The 21,154-nt window shown below is 37.0% G+C and overlaps 3 protein-coding genes across 6 annotated transcripts; 2 read left to right on the plus strand and 1 right to left on the minus strand.

Annotated features, from left to right (window-relative positions):
* Nucleotides 1–193: 193 nt before the first annotated feature.
* Nucleotides 194–5,122, plus strand: LOC130947908 (uncharacterized). 2 transcript variants are annotated; one of them, XM_057876619.1, is made up of 14 exons: nucleotides 194–689; nucleotides 1,190–1,311; nucleotides 1,412–1,500; nucleotides 1,583–1,618; nucleotides 1,748–1,865; nucleotides 1,979–2,125; nucleotides 2,380–2,444; nucleotides 2,524–3,017; nucleotides 3,099–3,174; nucleotides 3,261–3,398; nucleotides 3,471–4,175; nucleotides 4,256–4,324; nucleotides 4,410–4,538; nucleotides 4,629–5,122. In XM_057876619.1, exons 1-14 carry the CDS (start codon nucleotides 478–480, stop codon nucleotides 4,740–4,742), a joined length of 2,514 nt encoding a protein of 837 aa, XP_057732602.1. In that variant the 5' UTR covers nucleotides 194–477; the 3' UTR covers nucleotides 4,743–5,122. The 2 variants fall into 2 exon arrangements, with proteins under 2 accessions (XP_057732602.1, XP_057732603.1); XM_057876620.1 differs by having other exon boundaries at nucleotides 1,748–1,841.
* Nucleotides 5,123–5,710: 588 nt separating this feature from the next.
* LOC130947868 (F-box protein At5g52880) lies at nucleotides 5,711–8,326 on the plus strand. Of its 3 annotated transcripts, none has more exons than XM_057876586.1 (6): nucleotides 5,711–6,010; nucleotides 6,474–6,602; nucleotides 6,695–6,782; nucleotides 6,987–7,171; nucleotides 7,564–7,724; nucleotides 7,819–8,326. In XM_057876586.1, exons 1-6 carry the CDS (start codon nucleotides 5,977–5,979, stop codon nucleotides 7,927–7,929), a joined length of 708 nt encoding a protein of 235 aa, XP_057732569.1. In that variant the 5' UTR covers nucleotides 5,711–5,976; the 3' UTR covers nucleotides 7,930–8,326. The 3 variants fall into 3 exon arrangements, with proteins under 3 accessions (XP_057732569.1, XP_057732567.1, XP_057732568.1); XM_057876584.1 differs by having other exon boundaries at nucleotides 5,716–6,010; nucleotides 6,445–6,602; nucleotides 7,819–8,323; XM_057876585.1 differs by having other exon boundaries at nucleotides 5,720–6,010; nucleotides 6,445–6,602; nucleotides 7,579–7,724; nucleotides 7,819–8,319.
* A 2,523-nt stretch (nucleotides 8,327–10,849) lies between these two features.
* LOC130950112 (reticulon-like protein B1) lies at nucleotides 10,850–11,947 on the minus strand. The gene is made up of 5 exons (XM_057878659.1): nucleotides 11,737–11,947; nucleotides 11,477–11,657; nucleotides 11,253–11,394; nucleotides 11,098–11,167; nucleotides 10,850–11,010 (listed from the first exon to the last, which is right to left on the minus strand). Exons 1-5 carry the CDS (start codon nucleotides 11,945–11,947, stop codon nucleotides 10,850–10,852), a joined length of 765 nt encoding a protein of 254 aa, XP_057734642.1.
* Between the last annotated feature and the right edge of the window lie 9,207 nt (nucleotides 11,948–21,154).

Raw genomic sequence — 21,154 nt, forward strand, 5'->3', positions numbered from 1 at the left:
TCGTCCAATTTTGGTGGTACCAACACGCCTGTGCGCAGTGATCAGCACTTTATTAGTTTATTGTGAGACCTAAAAATCAGTAAACATGAATTTAGGAAAGTAGCAAGAATTGATCCTTCCCTTTTTTTTTTCCTTTATTATTATTATTATTTAGTTACTTTTAAAGACATTGTGGTATTTGGTTCCCGGCAACGTATAATTTAACGGTGATAGCATTGGAAGCTATATATAGCACGAGCCACAAATCCCTCACACCAACGTTCTCCTCGGACATATCTATCTATTATCTTCTTCCCCTTACATGCATGCATACATACTTTTCTTGTCCCCAACATTTCCTCCAATATCCAAATATGCCTTCATCAATATATGAACTTGATCAATAATTCTGATACCCTTTGGTGAGAAACAATTGGAAGGGTCCTAAAGAATCAAACTTTTTCTGTCTTTGGTTGTGTTTATTTGTTTGTTGTTGTGATGGAACAGAAGCACGTGCTGTTGTCTGCATTGACTGTTGGGGTTGGGTTGGGTGTTGGGTTGGGATTGAGCTCAGGGCAGAAATGGGTTGGAGGAGGGAGCCATGACTCTGATGAGCTTCCTGGGGAACAGATTGTTCAGGAGCTCAAGAAGCAGATCATTGATGGAAAGAACAGCAAGGTCACTTTTGACGAGTTCCCTTATTACTTGAGGTAATTTATTCATTCACTCTCTACATCTTTCTCTTTCAAATTTGGCTTCTTGCACATTTTGTCCCTGAAGAATGGCACGTCACTTTTATATACGTATTTCATGGTAATTTTCTTTGAATACTCTGGTATTTATTAATTTAGCTTTTTGCATGATGGGTTCTTCTCATATCTTTGAGATTTATCTCAAGGTTTTCACCATCAAGTTCACCAGCCCTACCTCACAAACTTTCATGAATGTTCTGTTGGCACAAGCTCGATCCGGCTTTTCAATGTGTTGTTCTTTTGGTTGCTGTTTCGAATATCTATTGCGTTAAAACAACAGATGAGAACTGAAAGAAATTTGTTGTCACTTTCATGATATTATTTGAACAAATATTCGCTTACCCAATTTTTGAGTTGTTGCATGTCATGAGTTGCGCTAGCTGATATTCAAAGCCATATATTGAGGTTAACATTATTTTCCTGATTGGGCCAAATGTTAATGATGCCTACAATGACAGTGAGAAAACTCGAGTTTTGTTGACAAGTGCTGGATATGTTCATTTAAAACAACAACACTTCTCCAAACACATGAGGAACCTTTCACCAGTAAGCAGAGCTATTTTGCTCTCCGGACCTGCAGGTATATTATGTTCAACTTCTATCTTGTCAATCATTCAAAGCTTTCTGGTTCTTAAGTTGATCCGACATGGCTAACGCAAGTTGCATTTAAACTTTTGAAGAAATTTACCAGCAAATGCTTGTCAAAGCTTTAGCACACTTTTTTGATTCCAAGTTGCTGCTGCTAGATATTACTGAATTCTCTTTGAAGGTGATTATTTTTACAGTTCTCACTTTTTTTGCTTTGAATTATGAAATGCATATCATCTACCTTCTGTTTTTCCGTTATACAGATGCAAAGCAAATATGGATGCTCTAGAAGAGAATCAGTAAGTTTTGCATGCACTACATTATTTATTTATGTATTGTGTATATTGTGCAGTTGTGCTCTGCATTAAGAACTGTTTCTGTGTATCTATATGGTGAGACTTTGCTAACACATTTGCTTGTGTTCATAGTGTTTGAAAAGATCCCTATCCGAGGTAACTATGGAGCGAATGACTGGTTTATTTAGTAACTTTTCACTCCTCCCCTCAGCAAGCGAAAGTAGAGGTACTGAAGGAAGAAGTTCTCAAGGTTTCTAAAATTGTTTCTATCTCTTATTTCGTTCTTGAACTTTACTTAGATGCTGCTAGCTTTATATTTGTAACTCCTACTTCACTGTATCTTGATTGATATTTGCAATGCAGGTAGTCATCGTCGACATCGTAGTAGCGGACAAGAAAATAGACAAAGTAGCGGTGGAAATGAAAATTTTAACAATGCTTCAAAGCTCCGAAGGACTTCCTCTTCTTCATCTGATATAACTACCTCCCTGTTTGGTCCAAATGATTCAGGTTATGCTTGAAAGAGAAAATGTTCTTTTAGCCCTTATTTCCTATATTTTAGTCCTACTCCTCCTTCTCAAACATTCATCTTTTATTTTTACTTGTAATGCCATACATCAATATTCATAATACTGCAGCTAAAACAATGCCTTAGCCTTAAACTTGTAATTCAGCTAATTAAATGGTGCTCTGTTTCGTTGCTAACTCATCAAGTTACAATGTTGTTCTGATTCTTACTGCTCATTTTTTTTTTTGGTTTACAGGTTCTTCGCAGCGAACAAACCATGTTTCTTTTGATGAAAAGCTATTTGTGAAGTCACTTTACAAGGTCATTTCATCACTGAAAACTTACTTATAAAGCTGAGGTTATATTGTGTTAAATACTTATGTTAATGTAATTTTTGCAGGTCTTGGTTTCTGTCTCAGAAACTAGTGCCATTGTTCTCTATATCAGGGATGTTGATAAGCTATTCCTTCGATTGCCGACGATGTATAGTATGTTGCAAAGGCTAATGAAGAAACTGACAGGGTCAGTGTTGATACTTGGTTCCCAAGTGGTGGATTCAGATTGCTGTAAAGAAGTTGATGAACGGCTAGGTATATTATTTCCTTACAACATTGAGATCAAACCCCCTGAAGATGAGACTCAATCTGGCAACTGGAAAGCCCAACTGGAAGAGGACATGAAAGTATTTCAGTTTCAAGATAACAGAAACCACATTGCTGAAGTTCTATCAACAAGTGGCATCGATTGTGATGACTTGCATTCAATCTGCCACTCTGACACTATGCTACTCAGTAACTACATTGAGGAAGTCGTGGCATCTGCAGTTTCCTATCATTTGATGAATACCAAGGATCCACAATACCGGAACGGAAAGCTAGTTGTATCGGCTAAGAGGTAAGTATGCTATTACTGATCAATGGTTCTTGAAAGGAAAGAAAGCTCTTCCTTCTCATCACTGATATTGGATCCGCGCAGTCTCTGTCAGGCGCTGAATCTGTTCCAGGAAGGCAAAGTCAGTGGAAAGGATAATACAAAGACTAATGAGACCAAGGTTCGTTCACATCTATATTCATAGATAGTGGTTCAAAGAATAATCCAGGATTATTGGTTACATACTTGTATTCATTGATTTGGTAGGATGATGCGGGAGAAGATGGTAGTGGTGCAAAGAATGATACAAAGAGCGATGCCCAAGCACCTGAAAAAAGCGAGGGAGAGAAATCTAACCCAGTAACAAAGAAGGATGGAGAGAATAGCACTCCTGCAAAAGCAGCTGTATGATCAATATCTTAATAGCTAGCTACTTGGAAACTAGTTGTTTTTTCTCATTGAATTGCATGCTTACAGGAACCTCCTCCGGACAATGAGTTCGAAAAGCGAATAAGACCAGAGGTGATACCTGCAAATGAGATAGGGGTTACATTTGGAGACATTGGTGCATTGGATGAGATTAAAGAATCACTTCAAGAGGCGGTGATGCTTCCCCTTAGAAGACCAGATCTCTTCAAAGGTGGCCTTCTAAAGCCTTGTAGAGGTATATTGCTTTTCGGGCCTCCTGGTACAGGAAAAACAATGCTTGCAAAGGCGATTGCAAATGAAGCAGGTGCAAGTTTCATTAATGTGTCAATGTCCACCATAACTTCAAAGTGGTTTGGGGAAGATGAGAAGAATGTTCGAGCTTTGTTCACGCTTGCGGCAAAGGTTGCTCCAACTATTATTTTTGTTGACGAGGTTGATAGCATGCTTGGGCAGCGTAACAGAGCTGGAGAGCACGAGGCAATGAGAAAGATTAAAAATGAATTCATGACTCATTGGGACGGACTATTGACAAAGCCTAGTGAGCAGATTCTGGTTCTTGCTGCAACCAACAGGCCATTTGATCTCGATGAGGCTATTATAAGACGGTTCGAGCGCAGGATTATGGTTGGTCTTCCATCTGCTGAAAACCGGGAAGGCATCTTGAAAACTCTTCTAAGCAAGGAAAAACATGAAAATATAGACTTCAAAGAGGTTGCAGCTATGACGGAAGGATATAGCGGGAGTGATCTTAAGGTTTGTCTTCTTGTTAGTTGGTGACTCTAATTTGTTTGATTTTAGGACAATCTATTGACCTTAATCATTTCTGGGAACAGAATTTGTGCATGACAGCGGCTTATCGGCCTGTTAGGGAGCTACTCAAGCAGGAGACCATGAAGGAAGTGGTAGCTGCCAACTCACTTCTCAATAAGTATTTTCTGTGTGCTGTGCTTAGCTGATAAGTAATAACCCCATTGCACCTTATTTCAGGAACGGAAGAAGAAAGCGGCACAAGGCCAAATCTCAGAAGATATGTCCAATGCTACAGAGGATAAAAAAGGTCAATCAGTTACCCTGAGGCCTTTGACCATGGAAGACATTAGAAAGGCAAAGAATCAGGTATGGCATACTGATCATTTTTCACTCACTTTCTTGGCATCACATAGGTTAGAAATTGTCTGATAGATGTAACTGCAACTGCAAATGCAGGTGGCTGCAAGTTTTGCTGCAGAAGGATCAATAATGAGCGAGCTGAAGCAGTGGAATGATTTGTATGGAGAAGGAGGTTCAAGGAAGAAAGAGCAACTCACTTATTTCCTATAGATAGTGGTAAAGCCATTGAGTGCATAACTTGGAACAGGGGAATACAAATAACTCTTCAGCATGAGAAATTCAACTCAAAGATGCTCAACTGTAGCATCAAATCAAGGAGCTATTGGAGAATATATATGCATCAAATTTGGTAGAGGGTTCTCGGTTTGTGTGTGGGTTCTCTGCAAACCAGGGATCATTCACCATATGTACTCTCTAGGGATCTATATTCTGTGTCAAATGCGGTGCCGTTTTTAAGTGTAGGAGCACCATGTGCATTTTGTATGTATTAACAATGAAGAACAACGTAATATAGTAGTATTTTGTACATCAATAAATGCATTTCAACCAAATCCTATCATGTTAAATTGAAATGTCTGAATTATTATATCTTCATATAATAAATTAGTAATGAAAAAGTAAAAATAGACAATGAAAATATTAAATAATGTGAACAATAAATATATCGGATGTTCAATTTACTAGATGTATAGATAGTTTTTCTAATATTAAAATTTAGGTGATTAATTTGGAATGTATAGTATTTTACTTGAATTATACCAATTTTAAGAAGAGTAGTGAATTATTTCATGATGTTGTAGAAAGTCATTCCTATCATAATCCGTTAATAATATTATTTTTCTTGCATAAATATTAAATAAACACGCTCAACGATGAAAGTAAATAAATAACAACATAGCTGTTAAGATCCATCCTTTAAAAATGAATAGTTCTCCAAGCTTTAAAAATGAATAGTGCTCAAACTTTCAGCACTTGGTTCCACACGTGTTCCATTTTAGCTTGGGTGCCATTAAGGAAGACAATAATGCAATGCTGTAAGTTAATTCCCCACCCTTCTCCTTAAGCCACGCTGAAAAAGGAAAGAAAAATATTTATATTTAGTTATTTACCCTTTTAAAAAAAATAAAAAAATCTTCCAATTTTGAGTTTAGTAAAATCATAGCCGTTCGTGGAAACGTAGAAAAGGCGGTAGATTTCGATTGCAAAACGGGAACCCTAAGAAGGTTGTCCCCGAATTCAGCAGAACCATAGAAGATTGTGTCTGATTCTTGCAATCGAGAAGAGAACATGAACATGAGAAGCCAAATAGAGAGGTACGAGAAATTGGGGCTGAGAGAGTCTCTCCCAAAAATCTACAGATACCCGATTGCGTGCAGAGAAATTGGGTTCATTCTAAGGGAGGCTTACATTCAATTCCCAAAGAATTTGCAATCCATCATCTTCCATGACACTCTCGCCGCCTTTCGCCTCCTTCCTCAGTATGTCAACACCATCAATTCTGTTCATTTTCTTCTGCTTTTCATTCAAGTTGAAACTTTGGTACTTGTTGAGATTGAATGGAATTCAGGATATATGATTTTCAATAGTATTCTTGTATCAACTTGATAGACAAGTTCAAGCTGATCATTCTTGAAATTTATATTTTTATTTTTCGTTAAAATATGGAGAAATTCGTATGTGCTTTTGTAATGAAAAAAGGTTTTTATTGTTATAATTTCCCAGGTGATTATTGTTATGCTTTCAAGAATAACATTTTTTATGTAATTGCCAAGATATTTAGAACTATTATTGAATGTTACCGAGCAATACTGTTGGGAATTAAAGTTGTATTAGTAGAGAAGGCATTCTCTCATCTCTTTTCTTCTTCTTCTTATTATTATCATAATTTTTTTTATTGCTCTTCTAATTCTAGAATACAGACTCAGAGTGCCGTTTCTGCAGCCCATTTCCTTCTTCAGAGTGTAGAGGCTGCACTGCCAAAGCAAAAAAGGAATATGGCTGTAAAAGAATTTAAGCTCGCCATGGTTGCTCATAAGAGGCGCAGCAAACCTCAGCATCAGGAAGAAAAAGGTCAGATTACATTGCAAAACAGCTTTGTTTATTCCATTGAAGAATGAAAACAAATCATGTCTTTATGAAGCTTTCCCCATCCTGTAATTCAGATTCGTTCCAACTGCCGCATGATGTTCTGGTGCACATTTTCAGTTTTCTCGATATGCAATCTTTGGTCTCGGTGGGGTTAGTCTGCGGGTAATACTTTTTTTCTCCTACCTTCATGACATATATTGCATCAACTCGTCATGTATCATTCATCTTGGTGATTGAGCATGTCATTCCTGAAACAATAACTACCAATGATATTGATATCTTTTTGTTTGCTTAGTCTGGAAATTAAATTTATCATCAATATTGCTTCACTGTTAACTCATGGATACATGATATTGCATTTTTCAGGTCATGGAACTTAGCTGCAAATGATAATCATCTGTGGGAGTTGCAGTATGTTGTGCTATATGGCAATGCTGCTAAACAGCAGCTTATAAATAGGGTTGAAGATCGTAATAAGAGGCATCTGCAGGATCTCACAGATACAAAAAGCATTACTGACTGGAAAGAGGCAGTCAATAGAGCATACACGGGTAAACCAATTAACCCAGTGTTTATTTATTTCCCACTATGCGATGTAATTTTACTCGAATTGTCAAATGTTTTTAGAGAAATGCTAGGGGATCATAAGAATTTATTGTTTTTAGTCATCAAGTTAATTCCTTTAATTTAGTAATCCAACAACATACTTTATCCCATACTTTTAAACATTGATTGCCAAGTGATGAACAAAAATTATAAATTTTGATGGCCCTCTAGCATTCTTCATGTTTTTATCCTTTACCTTCAGATATTGTCAGGAGTAATGAGTTTCATTTCATTACTTTTCCGCAGTCATGTTTTGTCACACTATGAAGAAGCTACCCTTTCTCTTCTCTCATTAAGATAAACACAAATCCTCATATTTTCTTCTTATGTTAATCAGTCTACTCCGATGCAGGAGCATTGGCAAAGAAATTAACAACCAATCGCGGATACTGTGTAAACTGCAGAACAGTAGTTTGGCTAAATAACTCAAAATGCCCCAATGTACATAGCGGAATGATCTCCGAAGTTCAGGAAATCAAGCCTGTAACACCATTCCAGGTTTGTACTGCATTGTTTAGCCATAATCTCATTGGCATTATTGTAAGACCAAACTTTTTGTGCTTATTAACGAATGTAGACCTATTAATTGCAGGTTGTGGAATATGTTATTGATGATTCTCTATCCTTGACATCTTCCTCAGACAGTGATAGTGATTCAGAAGGAGGACCAGTTTCTAGGTTATGGGCATTGCCAAAGATGTAAGAAAATACAAGTTCATAGACTTGGCCATTGGAGGGTGCCTTTAGATCATTGAAAGAGAGATATTAGCGGGAAGATTTTTGGCATGAAACACCGTCAGCCTTGGTCTATGAGGTTCAACCAATTTGATCCAAAGAAGTGCCAATGGGGTTGCTGATGCTCTTGCCACACGAGGTGAAGAGTCGAATTATGGCAACTTGGCAAGTGATGGCTCGAGATGATGAATTTTGTCAGCTAATAGTTAACGAATTATGAGAAGTTAAAAGCTGAGAATAGTTAGCTATTTTGACTTTTTAATTAAATAATTATTTAAAAAATTTTAATTATCAACTATGAAAAGACAACTAAAAATGTAATTTTTGTATCTATTAAAAGATCTAAAATATTCCAAATACAAAGAGTATTTTCAAAAAAATTTTAGAAAATTTTTATGTAATTTTTTTTAAATCTATTTGAAAAAGGGTGATCGTTTTATATTTTAAATTTGATGAATTTACGTTGAGTGTATTATATTTTTTACGAAGATGAATAAATGAATGTTCAAAAAATAACATCTTTATATTTATATCTTTTATAATAAATATTGTTTTGATATTAGTATTTTTTTAATAATTAAACATGTATTCTTTTTGTTTTGTTAATTAAAAAATAATTTTAGTACACAATTAATAAATAATAACTGTACTTTTATAAAGTATCAAGAATATTCGGTGTATGAATTTTTTTTTTCAAAAAACAAAAACCTAGGTCTAATATCAAATTTTTATTTAATAACTACACATGAATTCATGCGGACAAATAGTTTGCGACTAATACAGTAGTATATTAAGAACAATCATAGACTAATACACACAAACAAATCAAATAGGGATCAATATTATATTAATGTTCTAATTTATTGGTCATATAGCATTATTATACGTTTGTGAAATGGGGTGTGCGATCTCGACACTGGGACATGGTTGCAACTAGGGTGTGTATGGGTCGCGTGAAGTCAAGTTTGATGTGATTCAGATTCGACCTAAAATATATACTGGGCCTATTTATTAAATCCGAATTCGACTCTAAATCTGATGAAATCTATACACTTTCAGGCCACGATTATATCGGGTAAAAACCGGATGAAAACCGGGCCGTTAACATTACATTGCCTTGATACTTTTTTATAAGTTAGGATGTGAAAATATCCAAATTTTCAAGACTCCAACCATTATTTGACATGGTAAAATTCACTTAGAAAAATATAATAAAAATCAATTCTTCTCTAAAATTAAAGCAAAACCATAATCAATACTAATATTGTCTAATAACATCAAATATTTAAATCAATATAAATAACACAATATTATGCATTAATTAGTCTAAAATCTTATGCATTTTAAACATAAAACATTAACTTATAGTCTTATAATAATTAATAACACAAAATATTAAGATTTACAATACTTAAATTCCACATAAGAATAGCCATCATCCATTACTAATAACACAAAATATTAATTGTGTATGATGACCGGACCATCGGGTGACCCGAAACATGGCCCGGACCCGACCCAAAATAATGACCGAATCTATTTTTAAAACTCTTACCCAACCTTAGACCCGGTGAAATCACACTAAATTAGCTCCTAAAATATTTGAGGCCGGACCAGACCATACACACCCATAGTTGCAACTAATTGTTGGCCAAACCACTAGAGCCGCGGGAGGAGAACGTTCGTATTTGGCAAAGTATTTCAACATTAACATGCTATTTACATATTTACACGGGCACACTGTATATTGCAAAATTAATCTTTGAGCCTACTCTTGCACAATTTTTTTCATGGTCTATATTTGTATATAGGAAATTCGATAACGTAACCTTCACAACTTGATATAAAAAATTGTATCACTCGCATTCTTTTTAAACAAAAATACTCACTTTTATCTTTTATAAATAAAACTTATAGATAACCTTCAATTGTGAAAATAATATAGATAACCTCAATTGACTTTATTTTACTCTCTTATGCCGTTCTTCTCCCCTACGATATCCTCCACAGTCCACACTCTCCGCCTCTCAGCTCTTCTATTGACTTCCTACATTGTCATCTGATCTTCAATAGCGAAAATAATATAGATAATTGTTTCTATATTTCTAAAATTGGGTCATTTTTACATTCCAAAAATAAATGAATAACTTTTCTAACCTAATATTTAAATTTAAATTCAAATTTTTCTCTTATCTTAGCTAAACAAAAATAAGATAATTACCATAAATTATATAAAGGGGAGTTAGAGATACTCACTCATCTCACACACTTTATACCTCTATCACCTTGTTGTTTCAAGACGATCCGACAACCGTATCCATCTCACAACTCGTACAAGAGACTTCTAGTAGAATAACCTTCCACTATTGTCATTTTCATGTTATATATATAAGAATGAAATAGATAAAATCAATTTTTAAGAAGAGAGCTACTTTAGAGTGGCTGGTATCATGTGAGTTATTAAGAAAACGGAGGAAATGATAACGCCATCTATCTCGAACATACAACATGGCAAGTTAAAATATATTATAGAGCACCAGCACCTAGTATTAATTTTTCTTTTGATTTTATTTTTATTCCTCTCCCTTTAGACAAACAAAAACAATAGGAATTTCGTTATCCTGGACCTGGATATATAATGACATGCTCTTACATTACCTACATGGGCAAAGGCTATTAGCTATTAGCTATTAGCTAGCTAGGTTGTTAATTGTACCGTTGCCATGTCATATAATTAACCTTCACATTTAATTTATATAAGATAACTAATACAGAATGAATCCAAGACAATCCTCCGAAAATAAATCCTGAAAAAAAGATTTGGGATCTGAAGACAGTATGAAGTGAGAGAAACTTAGAAGAAATATATATGTTATTATTGTAATGAATTAATCCTTTTTGAACCCGGCCACTGGTATCTGGCTCAAGACCTTAGCATCTAGCACCGCATATTGCTTCTTGATCTCAATCATTGCCTTCTCTGCTAGTGCATCAATCTGGTCTTCATTTTTCTCATACACCAGTGGCAATGTGAACAGTAATAGAAAGCCTGTGTATCATTCACTCAGAATATTAATTACGATATATATGTAGGAGCAAATAATGCGTGAAAAGAGTGTCTCGATAATTAACGTACATAAGTAAAACAAGGTGAGGAAGTTGAAGCAGCTCCCAACAAGTGAGATGAGCCACAATATACCAACAACCTGGATGGGATATGACATGCATAGAGAAAGCTTGAATAGAAGAATGCATTAATTAATCTGAATGAGAAATGAATAAATTACGTACGGTAAGGAATTTTTTGATATCTCGGCCAGTTCCAATTTCTCGGAGAAGAAGGAAGGCTCTGTTAATTTCAAATCTCAGAGCTTTGACTATGTGAATAAGGCAATCCTCGGGGATTGCAACTTGTGGAACTTGCACGGGAGCCCTACTTAATTATTTGAAGAAATTAAAATAGAGTTCATTATAAGAAAGAAAGAGAAAGAATTGGCATATATATATATACATACTTGTGTATAAAGACGGAAGCATTGGACCACAAGAAAAGAGCTGCGAGAGATACAATGAGGAAATGGCAAATGAAAGTGATGAGATGGTACTCCATTCTCTCGAAGAAGAACCACAACATGGTGCCGGCACCAAGTACCATCCCTGAGCTTCTCTTGTTCCTCCATAGGAATATATCAGCCGCTGCACCACGTACAACAAATTTGTTTAACAGCTAATCCATCAAAATATTAGGATCGGATCTGAGTTAGTCATCAGTTACCCTTTCCAGCTCCCAAGACTTTGTGGACGGGCTGTTCGCGGCCGAAGAGGCGGTTAACCTCCGCCTTGTAATGGATCGCCTTCTCCTTCGCCTTTGCCTTCACAGTGGCGGCTTGGCGTGCCAACGCCGGCCTCTTCTCATCCTCTGAGCTAGACGACGACGATGCCGACGAAGAGTCATGGATCTTGTGCATCAACGATGATTCCCCCATCGATATGGATTATTATTACTATTATTATTATGATTGGAGAATTATGAGATGCACAAACCAAAAGGTGATCAAAGTGAAACTGAAAAGAGCGAAACAGAAGGAAGCTAGAAAAGGATAGCGACTTTGGAGCCTCAGGTTCCGACTTTAATTATGGTTAAGAATGAATAACGTAACCGATCCTTCAATGCAATATAATTCAATTTCATTTTTCTTTCCGAAAATCTTATATAGTGCATGTTTGTTCATTATCACTCAGATGTCTTTCCTTGTTTTAATTTAACCTGTTAATTGTATCGTCCACGTTTATCTAATGTGTACTCTATTTTATCAATTGAATCTATTAGTTATACATTTAATTATTTTTATTAACTAAGTTTAAAATTAAACCAACAAAAATTGCTCATAGATATGCACACGATACACACATTTTTTCTTTCACATGAAAAATAACCGTTAAAATTTTTTACCATGACGCAAAAATTTTATAATTTTAAAATAAAATTTTTTAATTTTGACACTAAAATTTTTTAAAGTTCTTAACTTGATATTACAGTTTATTTTGTTCTTTTTTATTCCTTTTTCTATTTTATTTGTGTAGAATTTTTATATTTTTACTTATAAAGTGACGTATTTTTTTATTTTATGTTTATTGTCAAATAAATAAATAAAAAATAAAATAAAAAGTTATATAAACATTTTTATTATTTTTTATTTTTTTAAAAAGTAAAACAATAAAAATTATGAGAGTATCAAACAAAAAAACCTATGAAAAAAAAAAAGAAAGATGATGATGATGGTAATAATGATAATGAAAAAAAAAAGAGAAAAAAAAAAGACAGGAAGTAGAAAAAGAAGAGATGATAATAAAAGAAAGGAGAAAGAAAACGAAAAAATGCTCATATTATAAATTTTGACTTGGTTAGACTTAATAAAAAAAATTGATTGTTTAGCATTTTTTTATTGTCTAATTTATATCTATGTATATCTTTTTCCTCTTTTTTATTTTTCATGTCATGAACATGTAATATTTTTCAATTTATTTGCACCAGTAATTTTAATTTTAAGTGAGAAATACTAAAAGGTTAATATTTTGGGTTAACACTTTATTTTTATATTTTTTTGTAAAAATATCCAAGGTATATCTCATATACTAAGAATAGAAGATTGTTACGTCACTATAAGAAAACAAAATATTTGTAACAAAAATTTTGTATAAAATTTTACAAAAGAATAATTTTTTGTAATAATAATTGATAATTGTTACAAAAGAATAATATTTTGTTACAAAATATGATAATATTTTGTAACAACGTGATTTTTTTTGTTACAAATTACGTTAGTTTTTGTTTGTAACGAGATGGTGTTTTGTTACAAAATATTATAATATTTTGTAAAAAAAAAAAGTTGAAAAAATTCAAAATATTTTGTAACAAAAAATTAATTTGTCACAAAATTCAATATTTTTTATAACAAGTTAATTGTTTGTCACAAAATATAAGTGTATTTTATAACAATTTTTTTTTAAATATTAAACACTTTAAGAATAAAAAAAATTGTGTATGTATTTTTTTAAAAATAATTTTATTTTGTTTCAAAAAATAAAATTTTTTACATACTGTTTGTTTTCATTAATTTTTAAAAATGGTAAATATTATTTTATATTCTTTTAAAAAATAATACATAATTTTTATTAATAATCAAATTTTTAAGATTAACAAAATAGATTTGAATTTTTAAAATTTTGAATTTTGTTTTAGACATTATTTATTTCATAGATAGAAATAAAAGAGAATATATCTAAAAAATTTATTTAAAAATGAGAGATCACACTTTTATAAATATTTTAAATTTAAGGCAATTAATAGTTATGTACAATTTTTATTATAATTAATTATTTTATACAAATTAAAATTAAAGTTTTGGTAATAGAAAAATAATAAAAGGTCATATAATTTAATATAGGCAATAGTTATTTCAGGTTTAACCTGTGTTTTATAAAATGATTAGAATATTCATTTTATGACTTAAATTAGAAATAATTATTTGAACTCATTGATAAATTAATAAAATTATGTGTTCCGAAATTAATTTTTATAGTATTATATTTGAACCCTAAATTATCATTCTATTTCAAATATTTTATATAATTATTATATTACTTGTATATATTTTACCTTAACTCTAGAATTACCAAATAAAACTCTAATTTTACTAAATTCCTAAATCTATTACCCTAAATCTCTAAATCTATGTTCAGAAAGGGGAAAGAAAGGAAACGAAAAACAGGAAAAAGATAGAAAAGGGGGAATCAGAGAAGAAGAGGAAGGAGAAGAGAGGGAAAGGGAAGGGATGGCGCTAGGAAGGGTGCCACTGTCGCCGCCGTTGTTGTCATGTGGGTGAGAGGGAGAGCTAGCGAACGGAGTTGCTGCCCAAAGTTGTCGTTACCATTGGAGCTGCACGAAGCCATCTTCATCGTCGTCGCCTAAGACTGTCGCCGTCATGCCTCATTGCTGTCGTCGCTAGGGCTTGTCACCATCGTTGTAGCCATCGCCGTCGCACATAGAGGGGAGAGAGAAGGGAAGATCCACGACTGGCCAAGAGAGAGGGGGAAGTCGAAGGACGCGTTGGTGGGTGTTCTCCTCGCCACCGCCGTGGGAGCTCGCCACCACTGTGAAGATGAACCGAGGCAAGCATTCTTGCTCTTGGTTTCTGTTCATGCATCGGTTCGAGTTATAAAGGACCGGGTTGGCCAACCTCTTAGAAGGTTGGCCCATTACCGACCTCTTCTCAAAGAGCTCGGCCAAATTACCAGGAGAGCCCAAAAAGGGCCCAAACAGAAAAATACGACCCAAGTCCAAAGATAGCCCAAGCTTAGAAAGATAAGGGCAGTTCCCTTAAAGATAAGATGACTTCACTCAAAGATAAGATAAGATAAGATAACTATCTTATCTCTAGAAAGGTCACTCTACACCATTATAAATACACTGGAGCACCCAGGTATAACTCATACTCTGATTCTACAAGAAACCTGTTTAATACCCTTGCTAACTTAAGCATCGTAGTCCCTAGTAGGTACCACCACCCTCCGGTGACGAGGGATCAGCACCACTATCAAATCAGACATAACAGTTCCGACCAGTACAGAAGATCTCGTCCGAGATCGACTTACAGTTTTAGGTAACCCATGGAACATTGGCGCCGTTGCCGGGGAACCTGGAAGTCATCCCATCATCATGGCGGACAACCTTGACAACGACCATGACTTTGATCTAGAAAACAGGACGCCGTATAAAAACGCGGACACTATACCAAACGATACTTCTCAACCATGTAAAGGCAAGAATTTGCCAAGTACAGAAATCATGGAGGCGCTTCAAGCTCAACAAGATCACCTCAAACAGCTCGAAAAAGAGGCCGAACATTAATGGGAAGCCGAGAGGGACCTTCGGAGGGAAACTAGGCGACGCCGGGAATTGGAGGACAAGCTCCTAAAGCTCGAAGCCGACTTTAAAACAAAAATCATCCAGCCTGATCCCGAAGACAGCTCCCACAAAGATCAAGATCCATTCACTAAAGAGATTATGAAAACTAAAGTCCTAAAGGACTTCGAAGCTCCCAACATGACTCCATACGACGGTACATCGGATCCAAGCCATCATCTCAGCAATTTCAGAAGCAAAATGTATCTCACTGACGCCTCGTACGCCATTCGATGCAAAGCCTTCCCGACTACCCTAAGAAAAACAGCAATAAAGTGGTTCGACAGTTTGCCTCCTAGATCCATCACAAGTTTTGATGACTTAGCCAAAAAATTCCTTGCCAGATTCTCCATCCAAAAGGACCAAACACTCCCCGAGCTTACTAGGAATTAAGCAAGGAGATCGGGAAAGCCTTCGCAGCTACATGAAAAGATTCAATAAAGCATGCCATGACATACAAAGTCTTCCAACAGAAGCGGCCATCATGGGACTCGTCAATGGCTTAAGAGAAGGACCTTTCAGCCACTCAATATTCAAGAAGCACCCAACATCTCCAAATGAGGTTAAAGAAAGGGCGGAAAAATATATCAATATGGAGGAGAACTCCCGATTGGGAGACAGCTCAAAAATCGGATTCTCCTAACCCACCACGAGACAAGGATAAAGAATCCAAGAAGAAAGTAGACCAACCCACGGAGAAACCTATCTCTTATGAATACCTACCAAGAGATATGCAACACTGAGAAGATCCTGCCGCCTCGCCCGATTAAACACAAAAGAGAAGGAAGTCGGTCAGAGTATTGCGAATACCACCGAATCTACGGACATTCTACCAACGAGTGCTTTGACCTAAAGAATGTCATAGAAAGATTAGCACGAGAAGGGCGACTAGATCGATTCTTATCTAATAAAGTGGACGAACCGAGAAAGAGAAGAAGGGATGAAGAGGTCAGACAAGTTGAACATCCACCTCACATCGAAGAGGTCAGACGAGTTGAAGGTCCACCTCACTCCAAAGAGGTCGGACGAGTTGAAGGTCCACCTCACACCAAAGAGGTCGGACGAGTTAAACGTACACCTCACACCAAAGAGGTCGGACGAGTTAAACGTACACCTCACATCGAAGAGGTCGGACGAGATGAAGGTCCACGTCACACCGAAGACGTCGGACGAGTTGAAGATCCACCTCACACCAAAGAAGTCGGACGAGTTGAAGGTTCACCTCACACCGAAGAGGTCGGACGAGTTGAACGTCCACCTCACACCAAAGAGGTCGGACGAGTTGAACGTCCACCTCACACGTAAGAGGTCGGACGAGTTGAACGTCCGCCTCACACCCCTGAGAGACATGTTCATATGATAAATGGAGGATTCACAGGAGGAGGGATCTCTATATCATCTCGCAAAAGATACCTCAAAGAGGTATATTAAGGAAGGGAGAGAGATTTGAATAGGACAACGGGGTGCAAACAAGCCTTTCGAGATTTCAAAAATTCTTGGGGCAATAACCCATTCTTACAAGACCAAGGGAAAGTGAAGAACTCATATTATACCTCGTAGTGAAAAGTCAGGCAATAGCCTCATCACTAGTTAGAGAAGACGAAAGTGGGCAATAACCCGTCTACTTCATCATCAAGGCTCTACAAGGGGCCGAACTAAACTATCAAAAGATAGAAAAGTTTGCCTACGCCCTCATACTCACTTCTCAACAACTCCGCCCATATTTTCAAGCTCACACTATCAGAGTTCGTACCAACCAGCCCATAAATGACATCCTACAGAAAACAGACTTAGCTGGAAGAATCCTATAGTGGGCAGTTGAGTTATCCGAATTCGATCTTCGATATGAAGCTCGGACAGCCATCAAATCACAGTATCTGGCCGACTTTATTGCAAAGTACACTGACACCCCGGGAACACCCACAAAATTGAATCTCTACGTGGACGACTCTTCAAACAAAATCGGGAGTGGCACAAGTGTAATTATAGAAAGCAATCAGGGAACCCAAATCGAGCTAAATAAACCAAGCTGAATACGAGGCACTACTGACTGGTTTAAGACTGGCTAAGGAGGTAGGAGTTCAAAAGCTTACCGTGTTCAGTAATTCACAAATAGTCACCTCACAAATAGAAGGGAGCTACCAAACTAAGGATCCCACCATGAAAAAATACCTGGACAAAACTAGAAAACAGGATGGACAATTCGGGGGATATAAGGTCCGATATGTACCTCGAAAACAAAATGTTCGAGCTGATGCACTTTCAAAACTAAGTCAGTACCAACAGCTCAGACAATTCGGGGGATATAAGGTCCGACATGTACCTCAGAAACAAAATGCCCGAGCTGATGCACTTTCAAAACTAAGTCAGCACCGACAGCTTGGACAATTCGGGGGATATGAGGTCCGACATATACTTCAGAAACAGAATGCCTGAGCTGATGCATTATTCAAAACTAGCCGACATCAAACCAGGGGCAATAATAGAAGCCTCATCCAAAAAAAAATGCTACAAAATCCATCAATCTCGGAGGAAGTAAAGTTCCTAACCATATCAGGTCAGGGTCGTTCCCCCGGAGTCAAGGAAGGAAAACAAACCCTCTCCTTAGGTCCGGCGACACCAACTCATAATTCTTCTCCTCATTCCTATCCCTTCAAATTCTATGGAACCTCCTAAAGTCGCACACAGTACTCAAGGTCAGCCACAGTAACACACATTAAAACTATGGAATCCAACCAGTCAGACACGCCATCCGGGATCTTAGTAGACATCTCAGCAATATTTTTGCAAGAAGACATAGGTCAACTATTCCTGCAGTAAGAAAAAGAAAAATGGGGTTACTACCAAACAACTCGGGCAAATAAGGAAACAACTCGGACAATAATAGCAAAACATCAAGTGTCAGATACAGCAGTAAAATGGAAACCCCAGGACTCACACGAAAGTCCAAGGGAACCCTTTAGAGGCATAACAGGGCAAGAACACAAAGAAGAGAAGTCGACAATCTATACCCAAACAGTTTGAACACCTCTCAAACAAAAGGTCAAAACAAAAGAAAGAGAAAGAATGACTAACCTGCAGAAAAGAAGATGAGAAATATCTCAAATCAAGAACAACGAAGATACCAAACTCCCAAACTCAAAGGGAAGAGCTCGACCTACTTCCAGAACTCCGAGAAAGAGCTCGGATTAGAGAGGAAGCACTAAAGCGTCGAATGGACCTAAGATCAGTTAGGAGAAGGGAAGCTAGCAGCCAACTGGAAAGGACCATACCAAGTTGTTCAGAGGTACTGGGGAAAGGTCACCACAAAGTGTCCGACCTCGAGGGACGAGAGCTACCAAGGTCATGGCATGCCTGTAATCTAAGAAGGGCGCTAGGCCAAGATCTAAAAGATTGCCCAACCTAAAAGGGTAAGCACTAACATGTATACACTCTTATTCATATCTTCATTTTATTGTTTAAAAGTTTGCAGAATCCCTAAAAAGTTTCCTACCAAGACGCCCGATTACGATAGGTCGGCAAGGTGAAAGCCAAATTCACCGCCCGATCACGACAGGTCGGCAAGGTGAAAGCCAAATTCACCACCCGATCACGACAAAGCGACAGGTCGGCAAAGTGATAACCAAATTCACCGCCCGATCACGACAAAGCTACAGGTCGGCAAAATGAAAATCAAATTCATCGTCCGATTACGACAAGGTCGGCAAGGTGAAAACCAAATTCACCACCCGATCAACGCTACAAAAGTTATAAAAAGTAATCCATAGCTGAAGCCTGGCCAGCCCTGACTAAAAATGGATTACTAGAAATAACTTAGAACAGACTGACATGAAGAAGTCGGACCAATCGACCAAAGCAACAAAAAGTTATAAAAAGTAATCCATAGAAAGAGGCCCAACGAGGTCTGAGAAAAAATTGATTGCTAAAAAATAACTTAGGATGGACCGACATGAAGAAGTCGGACCAACCAGCCAAAGCGACAAAAAGTTATAAAAACTAATCCATAGCAAGAGGCCTGGCCAGCCCTGACTAAAAATGGATTACTATAAATAACTTAGAAGGGACCAACATGAAGAAGTCGGCCCAAGCCGATCAAAAGCTACAAAGTTATAAAAAGTAATCCATAGCTGAGGCCTGGCCAGCTCTGACTAAAATTAGATCACTAAAAGTAACTCAAGAAGGATCGACAAGAGAAGTCGGACCAACGAAGGGCGTGCGTTAAAAGGGACACAACTTTGCCCAAAAAGATACGACTCCACGACAAGGCTATCAAAATTGTTCAGACTGACTAAAAAGTGTTCTACAAGAACACTAAAAAGTCGTCGGACAAGTTAGCCCCAAGGACCACCTGGACCAAGCAGAAAGTGGACAAAACCAGAAGTGATCAAAAGAGGTCGGAAAACAAAGTACCAACACTCTACAAAGATCCATAAAAAAGGACAAAGACATCTCGCAAATGGCCAGAGAAAGGCCGGGAATGCTTTACTGAAAGGTACAAAGTCTTGAAAAAAAGACACTACTTAAAAGGCAAAATCATAAGTCAAAACGGCGCTAAAAAGTCATCCAAACAAACTATAAAAAGGTTCCCCATCGGAACATTACCTAAAAAAGTTGTTAAATTATGACTAAAAAGCTCGAGCAGTGAAGACAAGCAAGTCGGAAGAAGGCTGAAAAGTCCTCTCAACAAACTAAAAAGGGCAATACCAGACTCGCATAAGGAGAAACTACTCAAAGTCAGGATGCTTGAGCACGACTTCCCCAAAGAGATCAAAGCTCTGAAAGCATGATCTCACGAAAAGGTCTGAACTCAAGCAGGGGCATTATTCATGCATTGGTTCGAGCTATAAAGGACCTGGTTGGTCGACCTCTTAGAAGGTTGGCCCATTACGGACCTCTTCTCAAAGAGCTCGGCCAAATCACCATGAGAGCCCAAAAAGGGCCTAAACAGAGAAACACGACCCAAGTCCAAAGGTAGCCCAAGCCTAGAAAGATAAGGGTGGTTCTCTTAAAGATAAGATGACTTCACTCAAAGATAAAATAAGATAACTATCTTATCTCCAGAAAGGTCATTCTACACCATTATAAATACACTGGAGCACCTAAGTATAACTCATACTCTGATTCTACAAAAAACCTGCTTAATACCCTTGCTAACTTAAGCATCGGAGTCCCTTGCAGGTACCACCACCCTCCGGTGACGAGGGATCAGCACCACCACCAAGTTCAACAAGTTGGACACGGCGACTCCGGCCATCATCATCAAATCAGACATAACAGCTCCGACCAGTATAGAAGATCTCGTCCGAGATCGACCTACAGTTTTAGGTAACCCACGGAACAGTTTCTGTTCTGTTTTTCTTTTTGTTTTTGTTCTGTTCTTTCTTCTAGTTTTCATTCTGATTATTAGGGTTTGTGATTCCGTCCCCTTTGAAGCTACTGCCGTTGTCGATTGCCACTAGAGAATGTGCCACCGACCTTCTACTGCCGAGAGCCAATGCTGGAGCTGCTGTGATGAATTTGAGACTGCTACTTTGATTCTGGGTTGTAATTGCTCTTAATTTCCATTCAATCTAAATCCTCTGTTTTGCTACAATCCTTGTCACTGTTGTGAAGACTATACCTTTGCCGTTCCGGTTGCGTGGGAGTCGCCGTTGCTGCCATGAAACTAAAAGGGAAGGGAGTTGTTATGTTAAATTATGCAATTACAACACCGAGGTAGGGGCTTTAA

The sequence above is a fragment of the Arachis stenosperma genome, chromosome 9 (genome assembly GCF_014773155.1).
Source record: "Arachis stenosperma cultivar V10309 chromosome 9, arast.V10309.gnm1.PFL2, whole genome shotgun sequence".
In the NCBI taxonomy this organism is placed as follows: Eukaryota; Viridiplantae; Streptophyta; class Magnoliopsida; order Fabales; family Fabaceae; genus Arachis; species Arachis stenosperma.